The sequence below is a fragment of the Anolis sagrei genome, chromosome 1, assembly GCF_037176765.1.
Source record: "Anolis sagrei isolate rAnoSag1 chromosome 1, rAnoSag1.mat, whole genome shotgun sequence".
In the NCBI taxonomy this organism is placed as follows: Eukaryota; Metazoa; Chordata; class Lepidosauria; order Squamata; family Dactyloidae; genus Anolis; species Anolis sagrei.
The window spans coordinates 192,691,421-192,706,862 of NC_090021.1; the positions used below are offsets into that span (position 1 = coordinate 192,691,421).

At 38.0% G+C, this 15,442-nt stretch overlaps 1 protein-coding gene across 1 annotated transcript in view; it reads left to right on the forward strand.

Moving 5' to 3' along the window:
• Positions 1-15,442, forward strand: part of LOC132767554 (dynein axonemal heavy chain 11-like) — a 248,650-nt gene that overhangs the window by 108,690 nt on the left and 124,518 nt on the right. Inside the window, exons 43-44 of the mRNA XM_060762691.2 lie at positions 10-141; positions 2,442-2,615. Of these exons, the coding sequence (XP_060618674.2) occupies positions 10-141; positions 2,442-2,615 (306 nt within the window). The remainder of the gene's footprint in view (positions 1-9; positions 142-2,441; positions 2,616-15,442) is intronic.

The following is a 15,442-nucleotide window of genomic DNA, read 5'->3' on the forward strand; positions in this document are numbered from 1 at the left end:
TTTCTGAAGACTTTGTGTTCATTACTGGATTGCCTTCTGACCCCAGAGCACACTCCACCTGATTCTCCTCGTGAACTCTATGAAATATATTTTGCATTTGCCAGTGTTTGGGCTTTCGGTGGTGCTTTGTTCCAAGATCAGGTGAGTTTCAGGTTTAAAGGACATCTTTTCCAGATTTATTCATAATGATCTTAGATACATTTTCAAGAAGAAAAAAGAAGGGAGATAAAAATGTGAATGGAATCGGTTAAATTGCAAAATGTCAGTGAATGTCAGTGAATGTTGTGCAACAGCCTTGTGACAAAACATTCTATAGTTTTCATTGTTTATATTTCAGTTTGCATAATTGGAAATTAATGTTGGGGCCAAGGAGAATACATGGTATTAATCACAGTGCTGATTAATATCTGACACCTAAACTTGAGCCAATCATCCTGTCTTCCATGTAGCCTTTTAATCTTTGTAGGCTTTGGAAGGAATATATGAGAAGATCATAATAATTATTATCTGGATGGCCACAGCTCCTGGTGGATAATCCAGTATGTAAGAACTCCCTCAGAAGGCAGGTCAAGGATCTCTATTAAGCCCTCCTTTTCCTGTCATTCCTTCTCAATGGATGCAATTGGTCTTGTGTACATTAAGTAGAACTGGATATAGCAGCACATTTTGCTTTGTAACACAACCTTATGAAAAGCTACTTTGGCAACACTTCCTCATTCAATTCATTCATGAGTTGGAAAGTTCTACCAAATCCATATTCCATAAACCAATGAAATAAGAGAAGTCCCCTGCATTGTTATGTTCTTTACTTTTTAAATATTATCATGGTATTAAAATGAAATATTAAAATGAAAATTCTGAGGATATAATAATGAAATATTATTGTTGGAGTTGCTCAGATTTCTGTAAGACACTAGTCTGAACCTGGATCATGACTCCCCTAGTTACTATAGGCATCAGAACCTTGAATATAGGCATTATTGATTTAACAGGACATAGAGTTAATCTGATGTATATCCCTTTTGTGTTGGAAACTAATAAATCAATTCCCTCTTGATTCTATTTACTTTTCCTTAAAAATCAACATGGAATTCTCCCTTCATAAATATAGATCTATTTTAAAGGTATACATGTGTTAAAGAGCTCACTCATTCTTCTTTCATCATAAATATTAGCTGAATGGAGGAGCTAGAAAGCATGACTACCACTGATATGTTCCAACAGAAACCACAAATGCCCTTGCAAAGAACTGCACATGACAGGATGTCACTGCACACAGGGAAATCATATAGGAAATAAAATCTAACAGGGCTGTGAATTCCAGAAATTGATTGTAGTCTTACATGCAAGGCACACAGCAACAGCTGTCCTTTCCACCTGCTTTGTGTCAAATCAAAACATTTATTTCGGTCATTGACCAGCACAGGAAATAGTGTCACGTTTCCTTACAAACCTGGCATGTTTGGTACATTAAAAATATAAATACAACTACTAAAAACACAATATGGGTGAGGGAACAGAAGGGGAAACAGGGTAAAAACATACAATGTCCAGATCCACCTGCTTTGTGAAACTAGCATATCCAAAAAAAAAGTGACATTAAAAGTGAATGAGCTGACAGAACACTTGTTTTTAAAATATGTATGTATTAGATTTTGAAACAAACTAATTCACAAAATTGAATTACAACAAATAGTGAAAATGCAAAAAAAAAAAATCACCAAAAGAAAAAAGGATGAGAAAAAGAAGGAAAATAGGCCATACATACATAATACCATTTCTCATCATGAAATCTGGTGATAACCCAAACACACATTGCAGACATATACTGGTCCAATTCATAGCAAATATACATTGTTCCAAACAACACTGCTTTAGGATTTGTGAGCTGAATGACATCACTTTGGACATTTGACCCACTGAAAGTCCTCCTCATACCCACAATGTATTTGGATGGTGACTTGACATTAGTATTCAATATGAGCTAAAATGGTGAAATCCCAAAATGGTATGGTCATTTTTGCATGTTAATTCTTCTTCTTATACATGCTGTTTGTGACTCTAGATTTCTTATGAATATTTCCCAATACATTTGTTATTCTCGTGTGTGTTAAATAATATAAAAACAACACATGCTCTTAAATGACATTTTTACACAATTACAGTTAAACCAGAAAACATTATAGTCTTTGTATAGTCTCTGATGTCTTTCAGAGCATGCAATTTTAAAATAATTTAAGGCAAAGTTTAGAATTTTTAAAAGGTGAATATGCCATTGTTTCTTTAACTATTTCCCATAGTGGAGTTCAGTTCAGATAAAAACACTTCAAACACTGAAGTTTCCAAAACCAAGGGTTTGCCATTCCCACTTAATGTTCAAAGTGAGACGAACTCATCTTTCAGTACTTTAATTTTTGGCTTTCCTTTGTACTCTTTTCCAGCTAATTGATTATCGCATGGAGTTTAGTAGATGGTGGATCAAAGAAATGCGAACAATAAAATTTCCTTCCCAAGGGACAGTTTTTGATTACTTCATTGACCCCGACACAAAAAAATTTTCTTTGTGGAGTGAGAAAATTCCAGGCATTGAAATGGAACCAGATGTCCCTCTCCAGGTAGGACAATCCACTGCAATTAGTAATAAGAGAAACAGCAGATTTCTGGATAATTATGACTGGATTAGGCAGAACATAAAGTGCATAATAAGTTGAAGTTCAAGTGTTGCTAATTATCTGAGCAGTGTCACAATATGAGGAATACTGTGCCATTTGAAATTACATTGTCCTCATGAAGTGAAATTTGCCAAAGTAACTTCTTTTTATGGGGTTTGAATGGCATTGAAGTTCAAACATGTACCAAAGATATTATGAGCATAATATTGTGCCTATGTATATATTAAGATTGGCCCAGGTTAAGGAATTGGGGTAGGCAAGCTACAAGTTGGTTGCCTTACCTTCCACTGGCAAAAGTCCCTCCTGTTCCGAATAGCCAAGAGGATTTCATTTGCTTCCTTGGGAAGAGCTTTCCAAAATTTAGACATTTTACTATAAATTCAACAGAAAAGAAATGATTGTGATGCTGGGCTACAGTTGCCACCTCTTTTTTTTCTGACTGGATCCTCATCTTTAACAACAATTCAAAGTGTTGGTTTCAACCTTTAAAGCCCTGAACGGTTCTGGCCCAGTTTCCCTGTCTGAACATATTTCCGGCTATGAACCATCATGAAGCTTAATATCATCAGGAGAGGCCCTGCTTTCGATCCCACCACTTTCGCAAATGCAGTTGGTGGGGTTGAGAGACAGGGCCTTTTCGGCAGTGGCCCCCTGTCTGTGGAACTCCCTCCCTAAGGACATCAGGTTGGCCAGCTCCCTCCTGTCCTTCAGGAGACAACTGAAGACCCTGCTCTGGAACCAGACATTTGACAAGAGGGGGGAACAGCAATACGAAAGGAAAACTTTTGGACATCCCGATATTGATTCTTCCAGCTTGGTTTAGGTATATTGGCACACTGATTTATTTATTGTTGATGAATTTACTGTGGAAACTGGATAATGTTTTAAATTGATTTTTAGTGTTTTAATTGTATTTATTGGTATATATGGATTGCATCACTGGATGCTTATGTAAGGCAGCCTTGAGTCCCCTTGTGGGGAGAAGGGCAGGAAAGAAGTATATGAAATAAATGAATAAATAAGCTAGTAGGCAATATATAAACCAACCATCTTCATTCAGGGAATGATCTTACCACTTGAATTTGACCAGTCCAAAATCTGGCCATTTTGTCTTGCACAGTGGTTAAGAGTTCAATTCGGTTCACTTTTTTACAAGAAAAGAGAAGAATTTAATGTTTTAAACATTCAAATGGGGGAGACCCCAAACTGAAGAAAGTATGACCAGTGACTGTATGGCTTGTCCTTCTGAAAGACCAGCCATGTGGCTTGGAATGGTTCTTGGCCCAGCTCTGTCAATCAGTACCTAAGAATGGCTTTCACTCATTTCAACTGGTACAGCAGGTGAAAGTATTCCTGCAAAGGCATGATCTGGTCACAATGGTTCAGGCTCAAATAGTTTTCCAAGTGCATTACATTATAGGTTAAGCATTCTTTACCTAGACTTTTGAAATCCAAAGTCAAATAATTTCCACGTGACTGGCTGAGATAGTGACATTTTGGCTTACTGATGGGTTACTGGTACCCAAACTTTGTTTTATGCATGAAATTATTAAAAATATTGTGTATCTAATTATCTTCAGCCTATGTTCATAATTAAATCCTGGATGTGGGACCAAGTGTTTGCACAATGATTCCCAGTGCAACAACGATTTCTCAGTGCAATAATGAACAATGGCAATTGGAATGGCTCCTGGAATATGCTTTTAGACTGTGTGATTTTAAATAATTATATGTTGTGGAAGGCTGTCATGGCCGGAATCACTGGGTTGCTGTGAGTTTTCTGGGCTGTATGGCCATGTTTGAGAAGCATTCTCTCCTGAGGATGCCTGCCATAGATGTGAGCGAAATGTCAGGGGAGAATGCTTCTCAAACATGGCCATACAGCCCAGAAAACTCACAACAACTTAAGTAATTATTTTAAGTTATATGTTTCAATTATGTGATTTTGAAATGTATGTTGTTTATTTATATATGTATTCAAGGCATCAAATTGTGCCCCTGTTGTGAGCTGCCCTGAGTCCCGTTCGGGGTGAGAAGGGAGGGATAGAAATGTAGTACATACATACATACATACATACATATAAAAGGTATATACGAAATATAAATGAATTTCCTGTTTAGACTTGAGTCCCATCACCAAGATAGCTCATTATGTTTATGCAAGTACTCCAAAATCCAAAGAAAAGAAAACTTCTGTTCCCAAACATTTCAGATAAGGGATGCTTAACCTATATTTTAGTAGTTCACTTTTAATAATGGCTATGTATTTTATTGTTTTTACTCTACTTGTACAACATCTGTCCTTCATATGCCTGTGAATGTATAGTGGTTTTAAATGTTTTAATAAGCAAAGGAAGAAAGGGGGAAAGAATCTCAGCCTCCTGTAATTGCAAGGCCATGACTGGAATCAATCTAATGTGAACAGCGGTACGTTCTTACTGCCTCTTCTTTCATTTTAGTTCCCACTCAGTTGCTATCAACTCTTGTTATCACATCTCCTGCTGCCCATATACTTCTAGATACTTTTGATATTACAACTAGATTGTTGAAATGTCAAAAAGAACAATGTCTAGCAGCTAAGAAATATATTACATCCTACAGGTTCCTGATTTTTATGAAGATACTGCCCAGCACTTACCAGCTGTTTGCAGAGCAGCCTCCCTCTCTGCATTTTTATTGTTCATTGCAAAATTGTTGTTCGGGGAAGAAGGCACACCCTGCTCATATCAAAAGAAACCACAGGGCTTTACAACAACAAAATCCTAGCATATAATTATAATAAATTCATAACTACATCAAAGCAACAATATAAAGACAATAATAAAAACAGAAACAGCAGCATAAAAGAGCAAATTAATCAGCCATATAATCCCACCACACCCCAAAACAAACAACAGATTACAAAAAATCCAATGAAATAACAAGAGAAATACCAAAGCAGACCTCTCCAAAAAGCCAAAGCATTATTTAATGTCTTGGGGAAAGAGCAAGAGGTTTATCTAGAAGTCAACTAGACTCCTGGATAAACTTCTTGCTAGCTGCTTTTACTACACTGCTTTTATGATACCTAGCAGTCCATATGGTATACAGGCTGATCCTTCCCCTGGTAATTTGTTTCCTCTCTCGTGTGTGTTGCAAATATTCATAGCCCTTTAACAACATAGGGAAGTATGTAGTTAGTGAGCTGAAGACTTCTATTGAAAGAAGAAGGACAAAGCTGGACAGTTCTTTTCTTCCCCACAGAAATCATGGTTGGTGTTTTGAAAGCTACTAATTTCATGGAGATTCCAGATTTAAAAAAGATATTTAATGATAGTATCAACTTTCCTTTCTCTGCTACTTTAAAGCACAACTCGGAGGGACAACACAATAATCACTTTGTCAAAGGCAGGTCAATAAGGTGTCTGGAGAAGGCATTTCTATGTAAGGCTACTATGGTAATTACAGATAGCCAGCTGTGGTTAAGGAGCTGATAGATGAAACCTTTATTAAGGGCCAGAGCAAGTAGTGTATTACAGTAGGCCCACATATTACATGAAAGATCCTTACATAATCTGTAACTCTATTTTCCCACCTGAAACGAACAATGTCTTGAGCCTCCACTGAAGCATATGACAGAACTGCTCTGGAAGACCTAGAAAATTCCCATAGAAGTGTTTTCTCTAGGCCTCCAGTGTGATTCTATGGTCAACTTCAAGGGGAACTTCCTGCAGAACTTCTGGCAAAAGATGCCCATAGAATTGCACAGGAGAAAACACTTCTCTATGCCTTTTCTAGGTCCTCCAGAGCATTTCTATGGTATTCATAATATGGTATAGATAAAACAGAACTGAATGAACCTACATGATAACCGGGACTACTATCTTCTAAGCTTCTGTGGTCCCATAGGTGGGAGTGATGTTGCTGATGCTGGTTTTAACTCTGTTTCGCCTTTCTTCCAATAATAAGTCTCAACAACAAATAATTCAGATTACAAACAATGTAGACATTGTATCAATATAAAGTTCTTAAAACAGTTTATAAAGTTAAAATATCAATTTTTAAAAAGACGATCCACACATTTTAATTATGCTTATCCTCTTCTGTGCATTTTGAGCAGGTAGAGGTAAGAAATCTGCAGAGTTTCAGAAAGACTGGTATATCTGTTAATGAAGAAGGAAAGCCTTTGAAAAATACTGGTGTGTGAAAGTGATTTTTCCCTTCCTCTGTTGTTTGGTTGTTTGGAGGCCAATTTGTATGAAAATTTCACATTTGATAGAAGTGCTTCCAAAGAAGGGAAATTGCAAAATTTCAGGATAAGTGCATTATGCTTAAGGGAAAAAAACATACAGCTTTTAAAGTAGGAAAGCTTGGTGTCTTGGGAAGAATAACCATCTCACAGTCCCATCCTTTCCCTGTCATATACTGTCTGAATGTGCTGCTCGATTCATAATAGGGATGGACATTGCTGTAGTTCCTTGCTGGATCACCACTTTAGCAGAAGGAAAATAATAACTCCTTATTGTTCCACCATTGTCAAACCTCTCTTCAGCTTAGTTTCCTGAATACAGGTTTGGTTCTCGTTAGAGAAAAGTTTATTCTAGTTCAGGGTTCTAAATTTGGTGTGAAGTAGTCTTGATTTGGATTCAAACCCAAGATATATTTCAATCTAATCTTGTGCCTCTCTAGTGACTGTTTGAGAAGTCATTACAATGAATGTCATATCCAGAATCAGGTACTAGTTATAAAAAGGGAGGGAGGGAGGGAGGACCAGATCACAAGTTTGAGTGAACAGTAGACAAAGAAAATACATACTGTATTTGGCAGACAGCAACAATTAATTTTGGGTACTTCAATGTAGCTATTTCAGAAGATAAGCATGTGTATTGTGCTGGTGCGGCAGTACCAGGAGCTCCAACTTTTCTGTTATCTGTTTTGCAGTCATAGGGCAGGCCTCCTGTCCATCATAATTAAGCTTTGGTTCCGCCCCTTGTTCTGGGCTCTGGGAGGGAAAGGAGCTATTTTTTGGTCAGTCTCACACAAGGTAGCTAAGCTATAGGACGTAGACCAGCTTGTCCCATAGAAAAGCTTCCTTTCTCAATAACCATCCAGGGAAAAAGGAACATCCAGGGAAAAAGTAACATCCGGGGATACAGAAACAGATATTCCAGGAGAAAGGTCCCAAAAGCTCTGGCTGAGAGCTCACAGCCTCTCAGCCTCACAGCAACAGAAGGAAAACAGCCCTGAAGTTTCAAAGAATTCTCGGAGGGAGGACAGCAATACAGATCCACTGAACTCCAGCTGAAATATCTTCAAGCCTCGGCTGGTAGGTCTACTCGATACCCAGACGCATTTGGAATCAGTAGTAGCACCCACACCGATGAGGCATATATAGAAAGCAGCCTGGGAGAGGTTAAAAAGGTTTTTTCCTACAGAAAAAGTTTAGTTAATCAAAGTCAGGTGCCAGCCCATTGAGGACTAGACTAAGAAAGCCTTGAAGTGTTGTTTGAACCATTGAAGATTTGTTATTTGTTCCATAATAAAGACTTTGTTGTATCATAAAAAGACTCTAAAGACCATCACTTCAGAAAAATCCCTGAGAACCTCTCTTTGAGGCGCCCCTGGCTTCCCGCTGGGCTTAAAGTATATGTCCTATAGAAAAATACAGCTGTTACAGGCCCAGCGCGTGACAGAACATGTATAAATGACCTCAGATTGGCACACCAACCAAACATTTTAGGAAGAACTTCCTGACTGTGAGAGCTGTTCATCAGTGGAACTCTATGCCCTGGAGTGTGGTGGAGGCTCTTTCTTTGGAGGCTTTTAAACAGAGACTGGATGGCCATCTGTATGTTGTCTTACTCACAGATATTCTCAGCTGGCCCCAAAGTGTTCAGCATGGGAGCATCGAAGGAAATCCAAGGCAATGAGGTTAGTCTTTCCGGGGTGCTTTGAATGTGATTTTCCTGCTTCTTCACAGAGGGTTGAACTGAATGGCCCGAGAGGTCTCTTCCAACTCTATGATTCTATGATTTGCAATGCTATGCCTCAAGCTCATCAATCTTTTTATTTTTGACTGCTATGAAATAGTACTGGTGGATACACATCCTATCTTTTTCAACCAAGACACACTTAAAGAGAAGCAGAAATCAACCCTTTTTCTAATGTTTTCCTCCATTTTCCTAGCAGAGACTATGTTGCCAAGTAGACTGTTTAGATTTGCAGGCACATTTCATGAAAGCTTGGCTAAGCATGTGCCAATTGATTGAAATTAGTGGTTAAGGGTCAAGAACAGAGTTTGCATCTATATATATGGCAATAGAACTATATATATCTATGGTGATAGAACTGTTCCTCCTTCTGAAGACAGCTAGTTGCATATCACCTTCTTGTTTGGAGTCACTTCTTTCCCAAATCAGTTTTTTCTGTGTTTTATTATTTAGCTAAAAAAACCCCTCAAGGTTGACATGGACTAGGATTGACAGGACGATGGCCCTTGGAAATCCCTGCTGTCCATTTAAATTTTAATGTTTCTATCATTTGTTCCTCTGTGTAAATTAACAGCCATGGCAGTGTGTTGGGTTTCTTTTCTGAAGTCAAGACTTTAAATTTAATTCAATAGCCTAGATTTACAGCTATTCTATATTTCACAAGGCAGAATCAATAATGTGACTGAAGTGAAGAAGATAAAAATTTATGGTATCTTGCAATTTAATGGTTGAAAAGATGCAATTGGAGAGATCATAAATTGTGAAGGAGTTTATGCTTCATTGCTCCTGATTCAGTGCTTGCTGTTAGGACTTGATTTGTGACTATTCACAAGGTGTGATTAATGGTGTGATCGATGCTTGCTTCAGTGCAGTAAAGCAGTTGTAATGCTCTTCATTAGAATAAATAAAATAAATTGACTGAAGCTTTATAAAAACTGTGTAACATTTAAAATCTAAAATGTCATTTTCCCCTTCTTACAATTTAGGTTTCTTCAAGGCAGTTTCCACCTACAACACATTATTCATAGTCATTCTTTTTTTCTTCTTTTTTTGCCCCCTCTTTCTGGATATTATAGAAATCCATGTGGGTTTGGGTTAGCTTTATGCAAAGCTCACTGAAGAGGAAAAGAGGAGAGAGAAAAGAAGGAGGGAGAGAGGATAGGAAAGGACTGGCTGGAGCTTATGAAATTGTGATGACTACGTTTTGCCATCTTCTGAATCTACCTTCTATATCTCCTAACATCTGAAGGCTGAATATGTCCCATCCTGGGGATTCTTCCCCTGAAAAAGTAGACAAAATAATAGCTTCTATTGTTCCTAAATGGAATGGCTGTGTAATTGGCCCTGTAGCAGAAGCAATGGAAATGTGCAAAACATTTTAATAGCATCTCACTAGTTTGCATAATCTGGTGCTGTTTTATTCTCTCCTGTTCAAACAGAAAGAAAAAAAATGTTTTTTTTTAAAAAACCTAAAGGCACAAAAGAAGTGGTGTTTTTTTGGCTTTTTTTTTTAATAAGGAGAATATATTAACTGCAGAAAAGACCACAAAGACACATATCTCACACAAGTTATTTCTGCTCAAGACCTTTTGAAATGAATAGGTGTTTCTATGGCTAGGCATCATGTGGTGACGTGACCACTCTGTTAACATTTATATATTTATTGGATGGGTATGGTTGCGCCTTAATACCCTCAAGGCAACCTGTGTTGTCTGATCTTGAAAACTAAACAATGTCAACCCTGATTAGTATTTGAGTGAGAGAATGCCTAAGGAAGGAGCAGTTCCTAGTACAAGGACAGTCACTTAGTACAGTTGGATCTAGGGCTGTAGCCAGAAAAAAAATCGGGGGGGGGGGTTGAAAATTGGGGGGGGTTGAAAATTTGGGGGGGGGGTTAATCCTGCCTCCTAGCTCACGCTGAAGCAAAGAGCACAGCAGGGGGCAGAGCAGCCTTCAATAGCCTGCAGCTCCGCCCCTGTCAACCACCTCCACCAAGTCTGGCCTCCTTAATGAGAGCATTCAACACTCTCCCCCCCCCAAACTTGGTTGCTTCGCTACATCGGCTATTTCTGCAAGTAATTACAGTGTGAATAAATTGTCAATATTTGCTTGAGATAGTGCTTGCAGTTCTGGAGGAACTCTTAATTTTTTGCGTCTCATAGATTTAGCATGGGGATTTGGTTAACCAGTTAAAATTCATGAGTAACCCAGTTTTTTTTAAACCTGAACCCCTAACCCCCCCCCCTCCCACAGGCCTGGTTGAATCTCAAAGAGAAGTTACTTGTCTTTTGCTAATGGGCTTGAAATTTTATAACCTATCTTTTATTGCTCTTTGTTCCCAGTTCCCTGAAGGTCAATATGAGTAGTGACCACTGCCCGCATCAAAATCCCTCAATACCATCATAACTTTTTGTGTGTGTGTGTCGGGAGTGACTTAAGAATCTGCAAGTCACTTCTGGTGCGAGAGAATTGGCCGTCTGCAAGGATGTTGCCTAGGGGACGCCCAGATGTTTTTGATATTTTACCATACTTGTGGGAGGCTTCTCTTATGTCCCCGCAAGGGGAGCTGGAGCTGGCAGAGGGAGCTCATCCATGCTCTCCCTGGATTCAAACCTGTGACCTGTCGGTCATCAGTCCTGCTAGCACAAGGGTTTAACTCAGCGGTCCTCTGAGCCTGAGGGCCAGATACGGCCCTCCAAGGTGATTTACCCGGCCCTCGCTCAGGGTCAACCTAAGTCTGAAACGACTTGAAAGCACACAACAACAACAACAATCCTATCTCATCAGCCAAAAGCAGGCCCACACTTCCCATTGAAATACTAATAAGTTTGTATTTGTTAAAAATGTTCTTCATTTTAATTATTGTATTGTTTTTAAGTACTTTTGCACTACAAATAAGATATGTGCAGTGTGCATAGGAATTCATTCGTGTTTTTTTTCAAATTATAATCCAGCCCTCCAACAGTTTGAAGGACTGTGACTTGGCCCTCTGTTTAAAAAGTTTGAGGACCCCTGGTTTAACCCATTGCACCACCGGAGGCTCTATCGCCTTAACTGAAAACATCTCAGACAGACTGTAGGATGCTAACAAATATCACAACTTTCCTTCTGTGTGATTTCGAAGTAAAACATACCATATATACAGGCAGAAAGAAAAACATACCATATATACAGGCAGGCCCCAAGTTAAAACATCCGACTTTCTAAATATTTTTTGTCCCATCCTTCCAACTCCTGTACCACTTGCTGGCTCTGTACCAAGGCTTCTACAGTAATGTGTGAATCCCAGTTGGCTTACATAACAACATATATGTAAAAAGAAACTTTTTGTGCCATTGTGAGTAAGTGATACTGAGAATGCCTATGCTAAAACTTCCTCCTTGCCTGCCAAAATAGGGGAAGTTATAGTATTCCAAACCAATGTTTTTCGATAAGGGTTAGCAGGTCAGGCACAGCAGGCATTCCTGCAGATCTATACTCTTGTGCCCAGTTTGCTCCTAATTTTATCTCCACTGGCTAAAAATGATTTGTTCACATTTCAAATACAAAAACCAACTCAAAAGATATAGCAGCAGGATGCTTCTCCTCAGCAGGCTTATTCTTCAAAAGTATATGTATAATTTTAAAGTTTAAATATGAGCTTCAGTAAAAGGAAAATAAACAAGGTTAACATGATACCTTCTACTCAGTGACTTTCATCTCCTGGGTGAAAAAATTCTGCCTGCAAAACCACAGAACATGGAACTAGGGAGATACTTTTCAGCTTGAATCTTATAATTACCTCCTTTGGAGGCAATGAGCATCAAAGAATGGCACCTTTTTGGTACAAGAATGAGAACTTTGGGAGACCCTGTTCTCCCACACTGAGTACTATATTAATGTTGTTGTTATTTTTTTTAATCATTTATGTTTCACCTTTTTACCATAATGGGACTCAATGTGGTGTACACATTATTTAAACCAGTGCAGATTAAAACTATTAACATATTGGAAAAACGTTTGTGAATATAAGAGTTGTTTTAAATTACAATTAAAGGATAAATAGAATTAAAACTATTTAAAATTAATTAGGTTTAAAAACAAACAAACACAGATCACTACTTAAAACCCATCAGAGCAATTCCTGAAAGCCTGACGGAATTACAGAACTAGGATTTTCCATATTATTCATTGTGGGATGCCCCCTTGCCTTCCTCATTCATTCTTTCTTCTTTTTTTAAAGCCGAAATTTCCTTCTTTCCTTTTATACTAAAATCCAACTGTGTAGCACACTTGCAGCTTCTCTGAAAGGTTACACACACTCTGGAAAGCTTTCCAAAAGTTCTAAAGATGCAATTTTCTGGAGTGTCCCAGACCCTGACCTCCAGATCTCCTGAAAGTAACCAAGTGCTCTCGTGCCATGGCTCTAGGGTGGTGTAGAGATTACCACCATAGTGCTTCTGTGAGGTTTCTTGTAGCCTCTCAGGAATGGCATGCAGGTACTGTGTGAAATGGATTTTGGTCTAAAGAACAGACAAAACTTTGAGTTTTAAGGAAAGAGAAGGAAACGGGAAGAAGGCACTATGTTTAGTGGTGGGCAGCTGTAGCTCTCCCTAAGCTTTGGTGATGGGGCTTTTACAACACTGAAATTTTGTGGAATGTCAAAAGTAATTTTGACAGTAATTTGCAACATAACAGGTGTATACAACTTCTTTACTTTCATAATTCAATTATTCATAATTAGATTGGAGCAATTGAGTCATTCTCAGGATGTCTCACTAATGAGAAATGAAATAAGTTCCTCATTACAGAAGGATGCTGGGAGACAGTTCAACGGAATTTTCTTTTGGGGTGATTTTTTTCAAGAATTTTGTACGTATCTAGGTATATAAAATAGGTATGAAACCAAACTTACTGATAACAAATCAGTATTTGCAAGGCTTGCTAAACAAACTGATTTTCCTTTCTATGAAGTACAGCTGAAGCATTTTTTTCAGAGTCCATTGTAAACATTGCACAACAGATTCGTGAAAATGTCTGAAATAGCCATGAGGAACCTCTTCAGTTTGGGACCCTTTCTGGGGTCGGGACCCACAGTTTAAAAAGCAGTGTACTACATTTATGGGCCCATGTCTTCCACTATATCAAAATGCAAACACAGCTCTGTCTAACAACAGGATGAAATGGGTGGAGGCAGGGGTGGTGGTGGTGGTATCATGAGGTCTGATGATGAAGAAGGATGATTGCAATGCGTGTGGTGGGATTTCACTTTGTGCCTCAAGTGGGAGGAAAGCTCAGGATTCAGTTGACTGGAAGACATAAGAGAAGTTTCTTCAGCATATAGTTAGGAAGTTGTCTCTCTGTCTGATGATAGGGCTGGCCTTGAAAGATACTGTATAAACAATACTTTTCATCAGTGTGCCTTGTTACATGGTGCCAATGTAATGCAGTGAGAAATGTAAAATTATCGAAGTAGCTCTCAACTCATTTACTTTTCAACACAATTCCTGGATGGCACTTGCTGACTTGTATAAAATAGTTTTCAACACCATTCCTTTGTTATACAGCAGCTGACCTTTGCTGCAGTTCTTCCACACATCACTGAATCTTACCCATTGTTAGACGAGGAATGCATGGAAAATCCATTGATCCTCCTTCTTTATATATATTTTACAAGGATATGTGCAAAATGAGTCACTGGAAGCCAGAATTCCAACCAGGGAAAGGCACTATGCCAGATGCTATTAAAAGAAAAAAAAAGAGTATGTTGGAACATTTTTACTATATACATTTCTTCAATTTTCCTTGTGAAAATGGCCTGCGGAATGACTATGTAGCACCAGCAGCCAAAGCTGAAAGGAAGTCGGAAAAGGAAATAGAATTTTCAAATATATTGTTCCACTCAGGAAAGGTTATCCAGAGAGCAGAGCACAACACTCAAAACTATAGTTTTGGAAGAATGTCAATCAAGATATTGGAAAACAGCTTTGAAAAAGTACAGTTGAGTATCCCTTATCCAAAATGCTTGGGACCAGAATGTTTTGGATATCTGTTTTTTTTAGTTTGATTGAATTTTGGGGTACCTGTATTTGCATAGCATGAGATATATAAACAAAATTTGTTTATATTTTACATATATTTTACACATTTAGCCTGAAGGTAAATTTATAGTATTTTAAAGTAATTTTGTGTATGAAAAAAAGTTGACCCATGAGAAAGCAGAGGTATCATAGCCACTTACGTGGACAATTTTGGATTTTTGAGTATTTTAGATTTTGGAATTCCAGATAAGGGATGCTTAGCCTATAATTAGTCATGGTTGCTTTTCCAAGATCCAGGAATAAATAATTCCTTGATTTAAGATGTATCCTTTTGAAAAACTGTAACAGTTGTTTACAAAATATGTGAAGTTATTTTCTAAAATATAATCTTTTTAGTTAGTTTGAAAAATCTCTTCCGATCCATTTAATTATCACCTTCATAAGCAGAGCATAGTATGGTTTTGTCAACCTTCCTAATGTTATTGAAAACTGCCTTAATACAGTTTCCAATTGCACTAGAATATAAAATAAATTTAAAAAACACCTGCAAGAAAGTATGAGGTCTGCACTGGAACCAAGAACATTCCTTATCTGGCCCCAGATTAGTTATAAAAGTAATTTAAGTTTAGTTTACACTGCAAAAGGAGTAACATAGCACCTTTTTGCACCACGATGTAATGCTATACTGTACATCTGTATTACTTATGCTCTTCAAGTAAACTCTTTTCTCAAATTCTACAGTCTTCCTACCTCTAGTCTTAAAACAACTTAGGAATATGTT